Source organism: Halichoerus grypus, chromosome 7 (assembly GCF_964656455.1).
Source record: "Halichoerus grypus chromosome 7, mHalGry1.hap1.1, whole genome shotgun sequence".
In the NCBI taxonomy this organism is placed as follows: Eukaryota; Metazoa; Chordata; class Mammalia; order Carnivora; family Phocidae; genus Halichoerus; species Halichoerus grypus.
In genome coordinates this window covers 152,402,158-152,424,541 of record NC_135718.1, presented here as the reverse complement: position 1 = coordinate 152,424,541, position 22,384 = coordinate 152,402,158, and the positions used below count along the sequence as shown (strand labels likewise).

General features: G+C 43.4%; 1 protein-coding gene across 1 annotated transcript; it reads right to left on the bottom strand.

Moving 5' to 3' along the window:
• Nucleotides 1–14,757: 14,757 nt before the first annotated feature.
• LOC118521343 (olfactory receptor 6N2-like) lies at nt 14,758–15,702 on the bottom strand. The gene has a single exon (XM_036069836.2). It carries the CDS (start codon nt 15,700–15,702, stop codon nt 14,758–14,760), a length of 945 nt encoding a protein of 314 aa, XP_035925729.2.
• Nucleotides 15,703–22,384: the final 6,682 nt, after the last annotated feature.

The following is a 22,384-nucleotide window of genomic DNA, read 5'->3' as shown; positions in this document are numbered from 1 at the left end:
CAGGATTTGAACTCATACCCTCCATGCTGTCTACACTATGTGCCCTTCCCCAAACATTCTACCCCCTTCCCCAGGTCATAGTGTTTCCTTCAGTCAGATTCAAAAGGTGGGTTTTGTATATGAGATGAATGCAGTGGCAAATCTTATGGTTCTGTTCACAAATACAAATACTTCTCGAATACACATGTGTCAGGCAGAAGGAATCCGACTTCAGCAAGGCGCAGTCCCTGCCTCCAGACAGCTGATAGCCTCGAAGGGAAAGCGGCACACCAGTCAGTCATCCTGGTATCGCCTGAGAAGCGCAGAGCTACGGAGTGCTGAGGAAGAGGCTCGTTCCTCAGCCCAGGGTGACTGAGAGGCTTCTCAGAGGAGGCAGCCCCCGAACTGAATTTTCCAGGAACAGTAGCAGTTAGTTAGCTAAAAGAAGAAAATAAACATTTCAGACAAAAATCCCATGTGTGGGCGCAGAACAGGAAGCAGCTGGACCTAGGGAAATGCATGTTCCCCTCTGCGGTGTCGCAACTGGGAGTTTCGCCCAGTGATTTGGGACCTCAGATGTAGTTTTTAAAACATGACTGATATTTAACTATTCTGACCACCAGCTCAGAGACAAAGGTGTGAATTTGCCTTGCAGGTGTTGCTGGTGAAAAGACAAGCAGGGTGGTTCATGACTCAGAAGGAACCTGATCAAGAGGCAAGAAGCATACATCCTGCATGTTCAGAAAATCGATGGTAATCAGTAGAGGTGGGAAATGCATAGCTGGCTTGGTGAATTTCATACCAAAAAAAAGTGTTGCACATTCTATCCGTTTTCAAGCACAGCGTAAAGTAAATGCAAAAAAAGAGAGAGAGAGAGAGAAACCACCAACACAAACCATCACAGACAGTGTGACTATAGATGCATAAAAATGGTAGCCAGTGACAGCTACACCATATCCCATATATGTCTCAGTGCCTCTGGAGAGCCTGCCCAAATTCTAGTTTCCATGCTGACAATCTGCTGTGTCTTACTTATTTTGTAATCCTAATACTTGGTACAATGGCTTTCACTTCAAAGTATTCAATGAAACCAATTTTTTAATCGAACTAATTAATTGAATAGTAGAGCCCCCATACTTTCCCCTCAGCTCATACCACCCACCCAAACCCCAACATTGCCCTTAAACCCAAGTGCCCTGCAGTGTAAATAAACTCCTAAGTTTGATATTTTAAAATGCTCAATTGATTCAAAGCTATTAGTGTGTAAGGCACTCTTCTTGAACCTCTTGTATTTACAGGGACTGTGCATTCACCTCTCTAATTATAGGAGACTAATGATGTTAAAACAGAAATCTTTGCTTCATTGCGTTTCTGGTATCTGTGCCCCTCTTAACCTTTTGCTTCTGGTTTGCCCCTCTTTCTTTTTTCCCTGTCCGGCAACTGCTTCTCATCGTTCAAAATTAGGTCAAATGCCAGCTCTTCAGTGAAGCCTTTCCTGACTCTCTTGGAAAAAGTGACCGATTCCTTCTTCCACGTTTACAGTGCCCACTTAGCATACTGTACCAACTTTGTAAGGAGTCTGTCTTCCCAGAAATTGGCAAGATCCTTGAGAGTAAATGTAGTACTTCGTTAACTATCGTATATCCCCACAGATGCCCAGAGCAACAAGCACAGACCTGTGAGCTCAGTGAATGCTTTGTGAATGTACTTGAACTTTTTTGTAGCCTGAATTTAAGTTATATTCTTCAGTTGCACCTGAACACACCCTTCTTGTTGTCCCCATTGGCATCTCAGGCTCAATATATCTAAAGGAACTTAGCATGGTAAATTTTGTCTTGCGTCCCTTCCCCTAATCCTGTGGAAAAACCCATTATTCTTGCTCACCCAGAGAAATTAAATTCAACAAGTATTTTTGATCATCTTTGGTGTATAGTAACTGTTACTGATGATGTTTTCTCTTTCTACCTATTAGCTTTTCTGAAGCCAACTGTAGATGTAGGTCAAGGCAAACATGGCATAATTCCAGAAGCACCCACCCTCTGGATCTAAAATTCTAATGTCAGCAAGTGTCTTTAACCCCTCAGTTGGAGAGCCTACACACGGCCCTCTCTAGGTGAAGTCTTTTCAAATGCAGCTGCTCCCAAAATGATACACCTCATTAGATCTTTGTATTCACAGTTCCCATGTCATGAGTGATTTTCTCAGAAGACCCCACTTTCTGCCCTCCATGCCAGCACATAGCCAGTCTGTGGCCGCACACAGGAAGGCTTCCTGTCTCTCAACATTTTCAAAGCAGGTGTTAGCACAGTTAGCCACTCTCTTGGTTGTAGAGTGAATTTAAGTATCAAACGGGGGCATCAGGACGATGGGAAGGACCTGGTAGTCTATGATTCTCAAAACCAGACATTCCAAGTCCTTATTTAAGTCATCTTTTCACTAAACCAACTCCAATTCAATTTCAAAATATTAGCTGTTTTCAAATCCCTTATTGTAGGTCCCACCTTTCACATCCCCAATCTGCATCACTAGCGTGGTTCTCAGATCACCTACCAGAAGCCGCACGTCGCCTGCATCTGTTTCTGTCTTGCTAGGCTTAGACATACATGGGAGACCAAGACTGGATCTAGGAGCCTTTTCTCCTCTTCAGAGAGTCCAACCCCAAGGAGCAGGGTCCCCCGAGCCAATCTTGACTGTTTCAGGCCACAAGGGGCACAGGCAAGGAAGAGAGCTCCAGCCCCAGAAGCAGGTGAGAATCAGGGCCAGCCTCCTGGGAAGGCACTTGGATGGATGCCACGTCACCTTCCACCACCTGGGCTCCGAGAAGCTCTCCCAACTGCTCCCCATCTCACCATCCCTTCCTTGACACCTCCCCTCTCCCTATCACCACCGACTTCTTAACACAGACTCTTGGACTCTGGCTCTGAAAACATGGCCCCACCCTCCCACCCTTCTTCCCATAACCACACGCACCCTTGCATTTCCTGTCTGGCCTCACAAGAGATTTTGTATTTCACCAAATCTTTCTAACCAATTACTTCCCCTGATCATGTGCCTGATCCAGCCCTATATCGCTCTTCCTTCAGGAAGCTTCTCTGATAGGAGCTGCCTGTTCTGGGAGGTGGAGGGAAGGCAGGGGTTTTGGAGCCTCAGAAATCTTCATTTCAACCTCAGCTCTACCAAAATATCCATTTACGGAGCCTCTGCAAGGTCACACATATCTTTCCAAGCATAGCGCATGCACGAATAAAATCCTTGCAGTTACTCTGTGAGGTGGGTGCAATTGTAGTCCCATTTCCCATTTGGGAAAACCAAGGCACAGAGAGTGTAAAGATGTGCCCCAGGTCACACAGCTGGAAGTGCCCATGCTCTGACTCGAGAACCGTGTTCATCACTTCTAAGCTCAGAAATGTTGGGAGCGGTTGAAGAAATGTACCCGAGGTCTCAAGTGCTGCCTATTTCAAGGCCTGTCCTCCTGAGCCCTGCTCATTGCCACACGCCCTTAAGCTGTCCTGTGTGTCTTTGGGTCTATGTTGTCCCTGCATAAGTGTGTACGGTGAAGTTTAAGTGAGATGAACACAAAAAGTAACCTCATTCATTCTAGAATGTGTCTATATGCCCTCCTGCTTCCTGTCCCAGATGTAAATGTTTGTTAATTAAACTCCTAAAAGTAACTCTGGAACCACATCGAAGTTACTTCTCTTCCAGCCTTATTTTCGTCACCCTTAGAGAGAGCGCATCACGGGCACGGCAATGCCTTCTGGCGGAAGGATGGAAACACACCTGTAGTTTCACGAAATCAGCTCTACTGACTCGCCGCCTTGAGAGGGTCACACATCATGTGCACCGTGCAGGGTTTCAGTAAGGGGATGTTAGAGCGGAATTTCTAAGGGATTCGTGTTAGCTGGTCTGGGGGCAGACTCAAGGGAGCAGGGCTTGGTCTGAATTGGATTCTATGATTGGGCATCTTAATGAATCTTACCCAGAAGGTAGGTGAAAGCTGTAATTGATAAAGAAGCAGTCACTCATATTCGCTAGGAGAGGGAGATTCTTTTTTTATGGTTTGTATGGTGATCTCATGTTTGTACATGCTTATATGTGATTACTAAGTAGGCTTTTTCTTTCTCATGTTATCACAATCACAGAGGGATCTAGTCTGATGTTGGTATTCTGTGAGAACACGATAGCTGAATGTCTTTCTCTTTCTCAGATAAAATACATAAAAATGGAATATAGTGTCTAGTACATATGAGGTGATCCACACACTTTGCTTCTTTCCCTCCCTGCCATGATGCCATTTTCCTTTCTAGTGTTTCCAACATTAATTTATAATTTCCCAATTGAGGAGTTCACTGTATTACAAAATAAAAGGACCAATCTGATCGTTAACATTTTAGTTTCCATGAGCTGAAACTCAACTCCTTGTCCCTCCCACACAATGGTCCTGAAGCAATCGGTCCGGACCCCACACTAGACTCTAGATTCACAAAGACTAGAACACAGCTTTCATGTCCTGCCTTGACTACCTTTCCTTCCATCCAAAGATCCTCCACTGAGCTGCATGTGTGTTGAAGTACCTCAACGTACTGGTCCCTCTTTCTCAGATTGGTTTGGCTTTGTCACTGTCTTGCTTACTGAAAACAGCAACGAGACTACAAAGACTTATATAAAAATAAGAATCAGCTACATCCCCTAAGTTTTTGAATCACGCTTCCCTCTGCTTAGGACACTCTACAACAAAATCCCGGTGGTGTGCGCATCTGTTTGGGCCCCCCTCCACCAAGGTAACGCCTCCTCATCCTTTGGTCTCCACCTAACATCCCTTAAGAGAAGTCCTACGTGACCACATTACGTGAACACCCTACCTTCCCACCTCTATTCTGCTCACTGCAGCCTGGCGACTCTTTTAATAAGTACATGTTTTAATTCTTGATTTATATGCTTATTTCTCTCTTTTTACCAATAAATTATAAAGTCAGTGAAGACAGAGACCAAGTTTGTTTAACACTATTATTCAGTGCCTGGCATTGTTCTTTTGGAACAAAGCAGATATTCAGTAACAGTTTGTTGCAAGAATTAAAGAAAGGTTTCCCTGATAACTATCCCCATACCCCCCCATAAATGTACTCAACATTTACAACCAGGATAGACCAGAGTCTCCCCTTATGTTTCCAGAGAACTCTGTACTTAGGAATTCATCTCATTTCTAATAACTTATATCCAATCTCTATTGCCATACTGAATTTTAAGCTTCATAAAGGCAGAGATCATGTTTGTCTATTCCATATTTGTCTGTTCCATGCTAAACTCCTCTTGTCTAACACAGTGCCCGGCATAGGGAAGACCCTAGCAATACCTTAATAAATAGATATAAACATTTCTCCCTGTCCATACGTGTTTGGAGGGTTTGTCGTGGTTATTGTACTTGCTTTATTTGTTTCTCTGCCCAGACACAAGACTCTTCCTTACCTCCATTACGGTTCCTCTTGTGACATTCAGTCTATTTCCCAGGAGCTTTTCGAGGTTGTTAGATTCTGACTCTGTCATCTGCTGACTTCATGTCGCCTACAAACTTGATGAGTATACTCTAGGTTCCCTTTGAGCTTATCAGTAAAGCTTTCGAGTGTCATCGCTAAGACCCTTGTGACAGACCCCTAGGTCTTTTCCTTCAAAGCTATTATAAAACACATATTCTTTGAGAAAAGTTGTTCATCTAACTAGAAGATCTCCTAACAATGCTTTCACCCAACTCACACCTTCCCTTGTCTCCCCAAGTGTGCGCAGGGCATGCTCATAGGACTAGGATCATGGAGGCAGAGAGAAATAGAAGGTAAGAAGCCTTGGGGAAGAGCTGAGCAGAGCTAAGAAAAGTATTCTGCAAAGCACCTAAGGATGCTCTCTCAGAACCAGAACCATCGGTGGGGAGATGCCAAAATTACAAACAAACATGAAAACAATGAGCAGCCACTTTATTAATTTATCCTGAGCATATAATTTGTCCTAGGATTATAATTTAATCTGTTAAAGTTTACCAGTCTATACTTTATAGGGTAACATGTAAATACTAGGAAGGGGTGGGCCAACTTCTTATTGGAGCCACATAGTAACTACTTCAGCCTGTGCAAGCCCTTTGGCTGTGTCACAACCATTCACTCTGCTGTTGTAGTGGGCAAGGAGCCACAGACAATACCTAGAGGGGACCGATGGGGCTGGGTTCCAACCAAAATCTATTTCCAAGACAGGCTACAGATCTGATTAGGACCATGGACCATAGTTGGATCTGCGACTGTAATGTAGAAATCCCTTCCATGCACACACACTTTGTTTTGAATAACATTTCTCTGACTCTGGTGTTTTGACACTGCTTCCCTTTGTCATGGTCCCTGAAAAGATGTCTCTCGGCATCCCAGAAAGCCTCCATCCAGCCTAAAATTCTCAAGTGCGTGGAGAGAAAAGAGATATTCTTCGACAAGTTTTCTCTCATTTGAGCTTCAAAGCAATCTATACATATAAGCTTTGTCCCCCAAGAGAAGAGGCAGAACTGAAATGAAACAGACAAAAGCATTTATTTGGGGTCTTATCATTGTAATTCGGAGAGCAGAGATTCAGGTGGCAACCCAAATTGTGTCCTCCTAGGGAACAAACATCAGGGATTTTTAAAGACAAAGGGGACATGCACACGTGCGTGTGTGTGTGCGTGTGTGTGTGTTATTTACAAAGAATTTTGATTGGTGTTGGCAGCAGAAAACCCATCTTGGCTGAACATCCTTGGTGGTGGGGGTTCTCACCAAGCAAAGTCTGTTACCCAGCGAGCTGCAGATATTCACGCAGAGTCCTTGGAATACTTGCGGTTTGGCCCAGTTCAAAGTACATGGTCCCACCCGGTGAGGACCTGCATGAAACCCACTTCTCTAATGGGCCCCCCAGCACCACCATAAATCCCCTGACATGAGCTAGCCCATTTCAAGTCACTTGTCACGCCTTGCAGAGCGCACATCCACCCTGCACCCTGCCACTTAGAACTCGTCGGCAGAGTCCTTTGTGTGACTTGCAGATGGCAGAGACGACACCCACCAGCCCCCATGACAGCAGCAGTCACAGCAGAGTGTCATATAAACCCTGTTGAAGAAGACAAATGAAAATTGCAGAATAGCCACCCACTAGAAAAGAAAGAAGCTGTAACTAGAAGGAAACTATAAAGCTATCACTTGGACTTCAAAGTTTGTTTAGAAACTTTTAAATAAATCTCTTGATTGTTATTAATAAGAGAAGCATAAAAATAGAATTCTGTGAGCCCCTGGAAACCAGACCACATCGTGCACAGGAATCACATCGAAGCAAGCCTCTTAGATGAGATTCCCGCCGACGCTGCCCAGAAGTCTACCCTGGGCACAGAGCATGTCTGTTTTGTTTCCATGCTAATTTTCATTATGCAGATTATTTAGTAGATCCAAGCGCATCATAAACCATGTCTACGATGAGAGACTATGAATGGTTCATGACTTTACTTGTGGCCAGTCATTTCAGCGATATCTGAAAGTATATCTCCCCACCCCAAAAAATGGCCTTTGTTTTCCAAGACAAAAAATTATGAAAATTCAGAACAGCTCTTAATTTCTAAAGTGATAATCACATTCACTTTCTTCTTCCCTTCTGTTCACATGTGTAGGAATCTAAATAAATAAATAAATAAGTAAAAGTCCTTTGGCAATTTTTATGCTGAAATTATGTGCATCTTTTTATAAACCATGACAGGCACCCTACAACCTCTTGTTCAGGATTCCAAATGCTGAATATTGTTCTGCTTGTCATGTGTATTTAATACTCCCCCACATGGCCCATTTTAGTTCTATTTCTAAAAAGCCATTAGAGAAAAGATTTACATTCAAAATAGTTCTTTATTATATAAACCAAAGTTTAAGTTATAATTTCTTCTAATGCTGTCCCTTTCATAGGCCACTGAGTATAACTGAATTATTTTATAAATCTGACTCACCTGATGTCTGGTGGAAATGCTGTCACCAACCCCCTGCCCCACTCTACCCCCATATGCCACCTTTTCTTCCCTTTCTTCTTGAATGCTATGACTATTCTTAACTTTGGGGAAGATTGTCAAATCCCATGAACACCACATTTGGAAATTGTGTGAGATATTGTTTTATCAAAAGGCCAATTCATGGGACGCCTGGGTGGCTCAGTCAGTGAAGCGTCTGCCTTCGGCTCAGGTCATGGTCCCAGGGTCCTGGGATCAAGGCCCACATCAGGCTCCCTGCTCAGCGGGGAGCTTGCTTCTCCCTCTCACACTCCCCCTGCTTGTGCTCACTCCCTCTCTCTTTCTCTGACAAATAAATAAAATCTTAAAAAAAAAAAGGCCAATTCAGGGTGCAGAGATGTTTTCCTAATATTGATTTCCCAAACCACGAGTGTGTTCTATCTCATCATGATTTATAAAAGTGTTCGATAATGACCTTGAATACAAATTTATAAGAATTTCTCCAAAAGTTTGAACATCTTTTGTTAAGTACTTTATATATATTTTGCTGCTATAATGAATTCTCTTTTTTAAGATTTTATTTAAATTCAAGTTCGTGAAAGAAGATATACAAATGGCAAACAGACACTTGATTTCTCTTTAATTATATTTTATGATTGCTGTTGTTATACAATAATGCAATTGGCTTTTTTTTTTCATTGAATTGTGACCAGCACACTGGTCGACCCTCCATATCAATTTTAATAATTTATCTGTGGTTATCTATGCTTCAACATAAGTAAGAATACATCTAAAAATAATTACAACTTTTCCCAGTGTTTATTCTTTTAATTTCTTTATTCCTTTTGCTTTTTGCTGCGATAACAAGTACCTCCTAGACATTAATCTTGTTTCACTCTCAATCTTAAAGGAAATGCTTTTCATGATTCACTATGAGGTCTCCTGCATGATTTTTAGAAGTGCCTTATCAGGGGCGCCTGTGTGGCTCAGTCGGATAAGCATCCACCTTCTGCTCAGGTCATGATCACAGGGTCATATTTGCTGCTAAGAAAAAAATACTTCCCAATTAAATACAAATGATTCTTAGGTCATCCATTGTTTTGCTGTTTCTATGCCTGCGGTTTTCTTTCTTTTTATACTCAAACCTCTTTGAATGGCCCTATATTTAATTTATTGAGCCACACATCAGGCTCCCTGCTCAGTGGGGAGCCTGTTTCTCCCTCTCCTCCCTGCTGTCTCTCACCATCTCTCTCTCTCTCTCTCTCTCTCTCAAATAAATAAAATCTTAAAGAAATAAAATGCCTTATCAGGAAGGTTTTTTTTTTTTCTATTTGTAACTTTGTTGTAGTTTCTCATTTTTAAATTATGAATGATTATCGAATGTGTTTTTATTCCTGCACCAAAAGAGATAATCATCGTTTTTTTCTTTTTTAATCCATTAATATGATAAATTGTACTATTCACTTTTCAAATGTTAGGTCAATCTTACATTCCTGAGATAAACCAATCTCAGTCATAACCACTTAGTACAGATGACTGAATTTGGCTTCGGGGTATGTGGAGGGCAAATTTTGCATTGATGTTAATGAGTGAGACTGGTCTCTGAGTCTTTCTTCTTACACTGGTTTTATTTATTTTGGAATCAGTATCAGGAAATCTTCTTAAAATGCATCGTTGAGTGGTATTTCCAGGAATTCTGTTCTCTAGAGGGGCTAAACACAGTAGTTACCTTTTTCTTTAGTACTTGGTAGGACTTACTTGTTAAGCTACCTGGGTTTGATGTTTTCTTTAGAGGAAAATTTTTAACTAATTCGCTATTAAGATTTTCCACTGCTTTTGAACTTGACATTGATAATTTTAAATTTCCTAAAAACAAATCTAGCTAACTAATTTTAGTTAGTTGGTGTATATTGTTTATAGTTATCATCTTATCATTTTAAACTTTGTGGCTTAAACGGATAGTTTATTTTTCATTCTTCATATTTCTTCTTTTTACCCCTCTCTTCCTCTTGTTGGTTAGTCTTGTCAGGAGTTTTATTCTTTTTTTCCTAGAATGAACTCTTTAATTTATATATCCTCTTTGTTGTATATTTTATTATATTAATTTCTGCTCCCCTATGTATCTTTTTCTTCCTTCAACTTTCTTCGTTTTCTTCTCTGATATTATTTTTCTTAGTTCCTACTTTAGACTAATTTTGCACATTCCTTCTCTTACAATGTAAACATTTGAGGTTACAAATTTCTCTCTAAGAAGCACTTCGGCTTTACCCAGAAGTTTTGAAATTATGATTTTTTTATTATTGTTCAGGTCTGAATGTTTTATACTTACCTTTATAATTTCTTCTTAGATTCATAAGTTGTTTAGAAGTGCTCTTTTAAATATCAAAATATGGACATTTAAAATTTATCATTTAGTTACTTATTATAAATTTACTTATGTCATGAGTTAAAAGCCAGTCTATATAATATTAATTCTCTTAACCGTGTTGAGGCTTATTTTATTTGACTTTTACGATTGACAAATAGAAATTGTTTGTATTTAAGGTGTACAATTTGATGTTTTGATTTACGTATGTACTAGTCCCTTCTTTTCTGTGGGTAATGTGTTCCAAGACCCCCAGTGGATGCCAGAAACTGTGGATATACATACACATTATGTTTTTTCCTGTACATACATACCTGTGAACAAGTTTGATTGATAAATTACAGCAAGAGACTCTTAACTATAGGAAACAAACTGAAGGCTGCTGGAGGGGAGGGGGTAGGGGGATGGGGTCACTGGGGGATGGGCATTAAGGAGGGCACTTGTTGTGATGAGCACTGGGTGTTATGTGCAAGTGACGAATCACTAAATTGTACCCCTGAAACTAATAATACACTGTATGTTAACTCACTTGAATTTAAATAAAATCTTAAAAAATTAAATTAGAGTAAGAGATCAACAATAATAGCTAACAATAAAATAGAACAATTATGAGAAGATACTGTGATAAAAGTTAGGTGAGTGTGGTCTCTCACCCTCTCTCAAAATACCTGGTTGTACTCCACTCACCCTCCTTCTCCTCGTGATGATGTGATAAAACACCCACGTGGTGGGGTCAAGGAGGTGAGTGAAGGAGCGCGAGGCTACCATTGACCTTGTGAAGATACGTCAGAAGGACGATCCTCTGCTTCCGGACCATGATGGACTGTGGGTACCAAACTGAGGCTAAGGGGGGGGGCGTACTGCTCACTGTGAAATGATTGTCACGATCAAGCTAATAAAATATCCACCACCTCACATAACTTCATTTTCTTTCTTTCTTCCTTTTTTTGTGTGTCAAGAACTCTGGAGATCTACCCACTTAAGCAGATGTTAAATAGACAATACAGTATCGTTAACTATGGCCACCAAGCTATACGTTAGATCTTCAGGACAAAGGGCTCACCCACTTTAGTGTACCTTATTTTATAGCCTAGCATGCGTTTAATTCCATGCGTGCTTCAAGTCAATCCGTATTTTATGTGCCTTCAGTGGGTGGGTTCTGACAATTAGTATCTTTAAATGATTTATATCCTTACTTAGGATTTATCTATCTATCTGGTGTATTATTTACTTGGGGGTGTCGGATGTCTTACTTTGGCAGTGGGAGTAATCATTTTGCTTATGGTTCCCCCACCTGATTATGGGACTTCCTCCATAGGGACAGTCCCCTTCTAATCCATGGCATTGAGCAGAACGCACAAAGGGACGGGGGGCTCCCAAGCAGGGGAGCAGAGCAGAGGGCTGGCCACACATGCCCAGGTCCTCGTCCAATTTCACCGATCAGATCAGGTCAGTGGTTCTCAGACTTGACCTTGCTCCAGATCATCTTGAGGCTTGTGGAAACACAAATTGCCAGGTCCCACCATCAAGCTTTCACATTCAGGTAGGTCTTGGATGCACATTCTCACTAAAATAAAATTCATTATTTATGGTTATGGTTTCCCCAAGGAGATTCCAGGTGACTTGCTGAGCCTCATTTGCCCCTTGGTTAATCAATGCCCCCCCGCCCACTTTTTGGGAAAGCTCAAAAAGGCTGTCACTTGTTCACTAAGGGAGGCAAAGAACTAAAGAAATTACCTATAATTTCTTATTTTTAGAACTTTATGACGGTGGAGAACAAAATACCCTTCCACGAATGACTCTGTAGGCTCATGTAAATCCTGTTTAAAAGGATTTTCTGCATCTGGCCTACATTTAAGTGAAATGTTACTTCTGGGTTCACACAGGCTCTGAAAAGCCAACAGGTGGCAGGAATGGCAGAGAAAGCGAAGACTCGGTGGGCACCATCAGACTCTGTTTTGTTAAATGCTGTTCTTTCCTCTTGATCGGGAGAGTTGACATTTTTGAAATGAGGTCAGACTCTTCATCCACTAACTGATCTTGGAAAGAAATGCATCCATTTTCCTGTTGTGGGAAATGTAATGAGAAAACGGACACAAAATACTCCAGTATAAATGGCACGTCTGCATAAGAGATTGTGGGGTTAGACAGGAGCTCGGGATGGTTCCACGGAGGAGGGAACCCACTCCTACCTCTGGATGGCAAAGTAGAAACTGCAGGATGCCTGGGGCTGAAAGCTGGCCAGAGAAAGCGTCGTACGTGCCCCATGGCAGGCCATGTTCTCTGTAAGTGGGACATTTATTCTGTGGGAGAGGCAGGCCCCCTGCAGACTCCCATGACCCTCCGAATTTGCAGGCCACTGACCGCATCTCCCGCTGTGTGGCGCTTGGTCAAGGCCACAGACCTTCAGTTTCAGGTCAACACGGCAACTTAGAGGGCATGCACCCTGGTGATATGGTGGGAAGGGTTAGAAACCCTTGGTGCTATCCATTCCCAGCCTATTTCTAAATTCCCATGTAACTTGTTCAGGTTATTTCCCACCTACCGACTTCAGTTTTATCTTCTGTAAAGACAAGAGGGATTTTGAGCAGATGGCTGCTTAGGCCCTGCCTAACCCAGGAGTTCACCTACATGCAGAGGGTGTCTACTCCAAGTAAGTCTTCAAACATTCTATGGTGGCTTAACCTGGGATTGAACCTTGTTCCCTTGTCTCACCAGGATAGGCCCTTCTGGTCCCTCATCCACTCCCGCAAGAAAGCAACAATCGCTTTGGCTAGGGATGGGTTCGATTTCTGCTGTTGTTGTTACTCCCCATAAGATTAGCCTTCATGGTTTAATAATATTAAAAGGATTTTCTTCTTACTTAGGACCCCCGCCAAAGCTCAGAGCAGAGAATGTAGTCCAGATCTGGGCTGGATGGTCAGGGAAAATTGACCTGAGGCCAAGGCTACATTGCCCTTAGAAAAACCTCAAGTGGGACAGTCTATCTTCACTTAATAAGTGGGGATTCCCAAACATCCTATAGCTCTAGTGAGGATTACTGATTTGGGAGGGACGTCAGTGCTACTATGTCACCCCGCATACATTTTCCTTCCAGTAAAATAAGTTAAAATAAACACCAAGTCATCCTTGCATTAGAAATAAAGTATCTCAACATCATTAGGAAAAAACTGGAAACCCAAAACCCATTCACTCTATCATTTTTTCTAAAAGGCTGCCCAGAATTATTTTAAAAAATAAGTTTTCTTTTTGTATTCTCAGTAGAGTTGCTACCGTGTTATCCTGAGACAAGGCGTCGCCTGTGAGGATCCTACAGTTCCACTTCTGGTCTGAAGGGAACTTTCAGAGAAGTCCCATCTAGGTCCCCAGGGGATTAGGATTCCAAGGTCTGAGGGTTGGGGAAATATCAGAATCAATGTCTGCGTGGCTACTTTACTTTCCCTCAGTCCCTTTCTGCCAATCCAGGCACTGCTTCCCTCCAATTTCATGACCTCCCCCCACCATCGAGGGACATAGAGCAAAACTGAAATGTTTATTTCTTGGTATTAGTCAATATGTCACTGGTGGTGATGGAGGTGGTGATGGTCATGGTGGTGATGGTGGTGGTGATGGAGGTGGTGCAGCGGGAAGAGAGGATGGGAAGGTGGGAGACAGGGAGAGAGATGGAGGACCGAGTCTTCAAAACAGAACTGCAAACTCTCTGAAAACAGAAATCATGCCTTCTTTTTATTATCTCCTCTTGGTTCCCAGAGCTAGCACTGCACTCATAGGAGTCCATCCCTGATGTTGCCCGGATGACTAACTGATGATCTCAAACTCACAGTGCAGGACACATTTCTGTGACTCACTTCTAACCACCAGCACCACCAGCACCCTTATCTCTAACCCCCGGTCTTCCCCTTAAGAGAATAAATTCCCAGCTACGGCTTCAACCTTTCTTGTACTGCAGGATTCCAGGACCATGGAGCCGTGTGCTTCTACCAGCCATCTGCCCATGGTTTCCCAATCCACATCTGAACATTCACCTTAGAAGTTCTTTCGTTTTTCATTTGGTAATCTTGTTTCCCTCCTTTCTTGGAGCTTCTCCAAGAATCCCATCCGGAACATAATCCCACAGTCAGCTTTTGTTCTTCCAAACTCTTTCAAACACAGTTCCATCTAAGTTCTAAGTTCGCCTAAATATCCGCACCTGTATCCTTATTTTTGGTTATTTTTTTCTCAGATATGTCCTTTCACCCCTGTTAGGTAGGTAAGGGTTCAGAGGTCATGTCTCTCTGATCCCTACAATGTTCTCAGTTTGCCTCAATCCAAGACTCAGTCCACTTGAATTGGAATATGGAGTGTGTTTGAAAAAATTATTTGATTGATTGTTTGATCGACTAACCAATTAAATCCTACAGTCACCATATGACTCTGTAGATCCTCAGGGTCCCTTCAACATAGCCCTAATCCTCTGGGTGACCCTTCTGACAGCCTCCTTCACCTCCTTGTTGCGAAGGGCATAGATGATGGGGTTGAGGAACGGGGTGAGAAGGGCATGCACCAGGGCAATACGCATGTCTGTGCCCTTGGAGCGGCTCTCGGGTGGCCCCACATACACCATGAAGGCAGAGCCAAAGAATAGGGCCACCACGGTCACATGGGAGGAGCAGGTGGAGAAGGCCTTGGCCCGGCTGCCAGCCGAGGGCAGCTTCAGCACAGCCCTTAGGATACCCCCGTAGAGTCCTAAAATGAGCACAAAGTTGCAGCCAGTGGCCACGCCAATCACGGTCCCATGGACTCGAGCGTTCCAGCCCGTGTCCACACACGCCAGCCGCATCAGTGGGGCCAGGTCACAAAAGTAGTGGGCCACCTCTCTGAAGCAGAAGGGCAGACTGGCTGTGAGGCTGGCCGGCACCAGTGCCGCAGAGAAGCCGGCCACCCACGTGGCCCCTGCCAGCCATAACCGCACCTTTCTGCTCATGAGTGCGTGGTAGTGGAGTGGGCGGCAGATGGCCAGGTAGCGGTCCAGCGCCATGACCCCCAGCAGGTAGCACTCGGTCATGCCCAGGGAGTGGAAGACATACAGCTGGGTGAAGCACAGCGCTGCCGGGATGGGCGAGCGTCCACGGAGCCACGTGCGCAGCAGTGTGGGCACTGTGGTGCTGACATACCAGAGTTCCAGGAAGGAGAGGACACTGATGAAGAAGTACATGGGCGTGGACAGTCCTGCATCTGCCTGCACCAGCACAATGATGAACAAGTTCCCTGCCAGCGTGAGGAGGTAGATGCACAGGGTGCCCAAGAACGCCAGAGGCCGAAGCGTGCTGGGGGCAGGGAAACCAGCAAGAAGGAAACTCTGGGTCCACGTGTGGTTCAGCTGGTCCATGACTCCTAGGAACTACTTTGGGATCTTCCTCTCTTTGGAAAATGTTCCTCGTGCCAAGAATGCTAAGTGTGAGCACCTGGTAGGATCTTGAACTTCTCTACCCAATGCCACTCCCTTTGCAATAGAAGAGTTGCACTCCCGAGGGAGACTTGGTCAGACCCACATCTTAGAATCTGTTGTTGACAGGGCTGCAACTAGAAGCCAAGGCTCCTGATCCCAGTTCAGTCCTTTTCTAACTTATAATATTGGGTTCTAGAGAGTCAGGTACCTGGATTTTGTCCCTATTCCACCATCAGGAAATAGGAGACATAGGAAAATTCCTACCTCTATCCTTCCTGTACTTTCCAATGATGAAAAGACCAGCAAAACTGGGGTGTGGAAAAGAAAAGAGTCATCCCCCAAACATGACTGTCAGGGACTCTTTCTGAAAGCCCCGCTGGCTTGTGGACTGTGCCCACAAGCTCTGGAGGGAGAGGTGGGGAATGACAGAGATGCAGGGGCCCTGAGAACAGTCCCTGACATCTCAGGTCCATGGTGCCCGATGGTGGCTCCCTCAGCAGATATGCCATGTCTTTTGAAAGATGATCTCCACAGGAGAAATGCACCGGGAATTCTCATGGAGAAAAACCATGAGGTCAGAAGTCCCAAGCAAGAAGTCCTACGGTATAAAAAGAAGAGACTTCTCTGAATCAGGGATTTGGCTTTGGCACATGTTCTGTCACTGAGCAGCAATGCACACTTAGCCAAGCAACTTCTCCTCACATACCCTCCACTTCTGAATTGAAAAAAAAAAAAAAAAAAAGATTTGCACAGATATATTCTAAGACTTACAACACAGAAAATATATGGTTCCCTAAAGTCACTGAAAAATTTGGGGGGGGGGGTAAGTGTGGAGATAAATGATCTACACTAAGGTCCCAGAGTTCTCCTCCCACACCCTACACCCTAATGGTCTCCCCTAGGCAAGGTCAATGCCCTCCCTTCATCTTCTGCTTCCCTATGCTCACCTCTGCTGTCCCATCCCTGCCCATTACATGACTGTTCAGACGACATTAACACTCATAGCGTCCTCCTCAGCATCCTTTTTACCCCAAGACTCTCCCCTACTTATATCTCATGTTCCTGGCCACAGTGGTCTCCCTGGGCTCCTTGCTATGTGCTCCCCGGGGTTGCTGGGTGTGACTAGCTCTCCCCAGGGGTTCCTCTGAGGCAGGAAGTTGGGCACAGGGAAGTGAGGCAGATCTGCTCTATTTCTCAAGTGACTTTTCTCAACCTTGCAACCCTGATTGTTGGGCTCAGAATCCAGTCTCAGGGACGTTGTCTCCTGTGGACCACTACAAGTTTTTGCAAGTTCCATATAGCTTTCTCTGAGGAGAGCCAGCCCATCTCACATAATCTTGTGCACACATGGATAGTAACAGAAGTGAGTGTCATCTTTCTAGAAATTGCCCTGTAAGACTTCTCAATCAGCTTCATTTCCACCAAAGACAAGAGCTGGATGACCCAGGAAGACTGAACCATCAGTTTGCCCATGACTAGCCTTGCCATGGTTTGAGAAAAGTCAGCAGCCACAACATCCTTCTTTGGTTCCCTTCCTGTCCATGACAACCATGATGACCACCGCCAATGGCTGCCCATGTCCACTATCACCCATTCACTGAGGCATTCATCAATGCATGTCTGCTCTGTGCCGAGTGCTGGCCCAGACCACTGCCACCAACTCCATCATCCCTGCCATCACCCCTTATACCACCACCACCATTACAACTACGCAGGACACGCACGTGCTGCTGATCCAGCTTCCTGTCATCACTCTCAGGTTATGACCTCAGCATCATCTTCATAAAGGTCTTGCAGTCAGTATATGAACCCTGACCTCAACTGGGTACCATACATATGCATGCACTGGATGGATATAAAGACCATATAAATAATAGACAGAAATCATTAACCCATTGGAGAATAATAGATCTGCCTCACTTATAGATGCAAAGGTGGTTTAACATTTAGGAATCAGAAACACAGGATAAGATAGTAGCAAAACTAAATGGGCTTTCAGGACATTAACCATGAGAGATTTGCACATACCACGTAAACTTAGAGCCAACCATCTTATCTCTTCAGGTCAACTGAGAAAATCTGCCTAAGAGAGCTAGAGTAGTTTACTTGGTTTTGAGAATTTTACTTTAGAAAACAATGTTAACCTCCAGATCAGAAGAATCTCTACTTGAGTAAAAAATTCTCAGATGCTTGGGAAATTAAAGGTTCTCATACAGTCATTTCTAGCCCTGAGTCTATACTCCATGTCACCTGAACAGCTGACCTTCCTCCAGGATGGACGTTTGCAACTGCCATTTGACAAAATTGCCGCACTCCCCACAGTCCCAAACACCAAACACCCCTAATTTGCAGTCTTACTTGTGGATCTGTGAGATTCTGAGACAGACCTCCCCCATGCTCTGTAGGGCCCTATTGTTTATCAACCGGCTTGGCAATAAGAGTACATTACACTGACTGTTTGCCTTCAGAAAGTAATCGATGTGACACACACATGCGTTTATAAGAAGTTTATACACAAACGCAGATCGATGTAATAATTTGTGCTAAAGATTTGGCAGCATTCGAGTTAAAAGTAGCAAGAAGAAAGACTAAAGGTTGGAGTGTTAGAAGTGTACGCTTTGCTTGGCTGAGGAAGACATTTATTTTCTTCACTTCGTCCTCCACCTGCAGGACGTGCTCACTTAATATTGATTCTGAATTAAAAATGGAGCAAGAGCAAGAGGTACCTTCTGATGCCTCCATCAAGTATTTACAATGTAGCAAAAGAGAACAATATAGCAACTGAGGACCTGCCCAGGCTGTTAAGTGAAGAAAGTAGGATTTCCAAAGTGTCAACATTTGACAATATGATTGTTAATATTTGAAAAAAAAAAGCCTATGTACAGGAAGTGGTCAGAAATAAGAGATGAGTAATTGTTTAAAACAATTGTGTAAGTGAGTTTTTATTTTTATTCATCTACATATTCTGTATTACGGACATATTTATATATAATATTGTTCTTCAAGAAAAAAAAAAGTGATCCAAAGGTTAGAAAAGGTGTTCTCAAAAGCAGCTTAAATAGTATGAGGAGAGGGAAAATCACAATGATTCTGTTTTCATTAATTAAATATATTTGTTAATTTTTTTTCATTTTCCACACTGTCTATTAAGAAAAATATGAGATGTATAAAATATAATCCTTTTCCTCAAGAGACTTAATTTGGAGACAGACCCCAAAATAGGCATTTATAAAACAACAGGGGCTCTTAAATGTATGAAGAGATATTCAACACGACTCATAGTAAGATTCATACAAATTTAAATACATTAAGGTACTCTCCTCACCTTCAGATTGACAAAGATCCAGAAGTCTAAACCCACCCTTTGTTGGCAAGCCTGCAGGGAAACATTCTTGTGCATTGCTCACAGGAGTACAGAATAGCATGATACATTTGGAGGAAAATCTAGCAATACTTAGGCTCACTACACATTCACTCATGCACAGCAATCCCACTTGCAGGAATCTGTCTTACAGATATGTATGCACGCATATATGAAATGATGTGTACACGAAGTTATTTGTTGTAATTCTTTTTGTAACGGCAAGGCTGGAAGCAGCCCGTGAACCTTCCAGTAAGGGACCGGTTAAATTAAACACACAATGGAACACCGTGGAGCCATTTACCAAAAGGCCATTTCTACAGCGATATGGAATGATCTCCAGAGCACATATGAGAATATTCGTATTTACTTGTTTTTGCATGAAGAAAACACTGTAGGGTTGTAGGAAACACTTAGGGTAGTTGTTTCCTACAGTGGGGATGAGGGCTGGCAAGGGATAGGAAGGGGCAGATGGACATGGATCAGAGAAATACTCTTCTGCATATACATTCATAATATTTTTTTAATAATGTAGATATATTATCTACTGAAACAAATATTTTTAAATACATATTAATATAGTGACAAGGTGCAATCATATATCCTGGTTTGCCCAAGCGAGTTCTAGTCAATGCCTATTTTCCAAAGATAATTATTAGTAGTGCCCCGATTCATTCTTAAAAATATCTGGGTTTATTTAATTGATAAACTATATAAGCATCTGGGTGATAGAATGTTAGCTTTAATGCTACTGCAGAGTTTGTGGTCTGAATATGTATGTATATGCACACATACATATCATTCTCTGGCTCCTTCCTTCTGCCATGTTGACATCAGCTTTATCACTCCAGAAAGAGAAAAATAAGTCAATAACGTATATATATATGTATGTAGTGTGTATATATATATAGTATATAGAAAGATATATATATGATCTAGTATCTAGAAATAATCATATATACTTATATATAAGTATATAAATGATATATATAATCTATAGAAATAGGTACACATACACAGTATATATAGAAATAAGTTTACATATGCAGCATTTAGAAATAAGTGTATGTACTTACTTCTCTCCTTCTGGAGTAATAGCACTGATGTTAACATTGAAGAAGAAAGGAACCAAAGAGTTGGCCCTGAGATATCCACCCAATGAGTCACATGGATGCATGACTTCTGACTTCGTTCCGCATCATAGCAGAAGAAAAGAAGTGATATTTGTAAGACACAATGAGGTGAACAGAAAGGCTGCTTGCTGACCCATGCACACAGCCCAGGGGGCTGATTTCCTGGGGCTCTCGCTTACCCCTCAAAGGGAGATGTGTGGGGAGAGGAGTCAGTCGCTCCCCTCATGTCTGCACCTGGCGGGAAGCCCTGCTCTAGGGACAACTGGAAAGGAAAGACCTCCAAAAGCCCATGAAGTAAGAGGGAGGGTGAGTCCAGAGCACTGCCCTGATGTCCACAAGAGGAATGACTGCTGGCTGGGGTTGGGAAGGGGACCTCCTCCCCGTCATCCTCACTAGGTCTTCAGGAAGTCCAATCATTCATTCATTCCCTTTTCATTTACCGGTCAATGGACGGACACGCAGGCTCCATACGAGGAGTCAGGGTGGGACATGGGCTTCCCTGAGTCGTCAGGTAAGCACGTCTGTCCCCACGGTGGGATACGGTCCCTACGGCTCACCGCATGGTACTGAAGAGTAGGACCTGAACATTCGCCAGGGATGCTTTTGGCCTGCCACCGAGGCATGCACTGACCTGTGAGCTCCCCTAAGAGGAGCTGAAAGAACACAGTGCAGGCGAACAGAAAGACCCCAAAGCCATGCATTAGGGCAAAGGGTTAATTTTGCAAAGGCAGGGAGAAACGCACAGGAGGCTCCAGGGGGATTTTGGAAACCTAGACCCAGAGAAGATGCTTGATTTGGAGTCTTACCAATTCCACTAACCCACACGTGACAGCCATGGATGATTCACACAAAATGGGGCTCGCTCAGGGAAGGGAATTCCCACTGCAGAAAGCTATGTGGCAAATTTGAAATAATAATGACCATCTCATATGTAGTGTGTCTAGTCTATACGCTTTCCAAGTATAAAATACAGTAACCCTCACAAGAACTACTTAAATAAGATTCCACTGTGGTCCTCATTTTCCAGATGAGATTGAGTGCCTCGTCCGAGGTCATGGAACAAGAGAGTGGTAGAGATAATGGTTGATTGAATCAGGGACACGGGCTTCAAAGGCCTTTCTGGACCCACTACACTGCCCTGCCTCCAGGATGGTAAGGCTGCTTTATTATTTATGGAATACCTCTTCACTCTCAGGGACACTCAGGGTTAAGCACCTTGTATGTGTCGTTTCCTTTAGTCTTTGTAGAATGATGTGGAGATCATTATAGACACGTATAACATCATGAGAAAAATGGATGTTTGGAGAGAGGTTACGTTTTTTTACCGGCATAAATAGAAGTGGCAAACTGCGGTTTGGACCAGCACCTCCCCGTCTCTGTTCTGGGTTCTCGGATCTCAGGCCCTGCTTTCTCTAAGAAGTGTGGCAACCCCAGAATCCAAGGTCCCTGAGCAGGAGGAATGTGAGCGGCCAGGCGCTGAGGCTCTGGTTGGACAGAGAGAACAAGGCCGCGGATCTCACCAAGGTCACACCCGCCAGAGAGGACCGGGACCTGGGGTCGGGTCCATGTCTCTTCACAGCAGCTCCAGGAATCTTTGGGGGTTTTTTTGTTTTGTTTTGTTTTTCATTTTTACAGAAAAACAATTAAAAACAATTTTATGAGGACAGAGACCCGTCTCTGCCATCCTGCAGTCCTGTCTTTGTCCCCAACGAGCCACGCATCCTCAGCAGGGCCTGTCATTTCCCTGGCCTGCAATTCACTGGTCTGAAGAACAAGGAGACTGAACTCTAGGATCTCAGCAGAGGAACTAGTTGGGAGCCAGGGGAAAAAGAGGATGTAAGGAGTGACCGGGGCTTCTGGTCCCCATTTCTACTTTCTATTTGAGTCTGTTTTCTACTTTGTGCATATCTGCTTCCTATATTACAGTTCTAATGTTTATTTGTTTCTTTGAAAATATGGGATCAGATGATTTCCTGGACGTCTCCGCTGACTCTTCAAGAGGGTCTGTTTCTTGCTAGGCGAGGCTGCAATTGCTGAACTGACATGAAGAAGGAATGAGCATTCCCATCCGTGGCTGCCTGCCCACCTGTGGCAGACACAGGCCAGGGTGCACCTGAACAGGTGATAG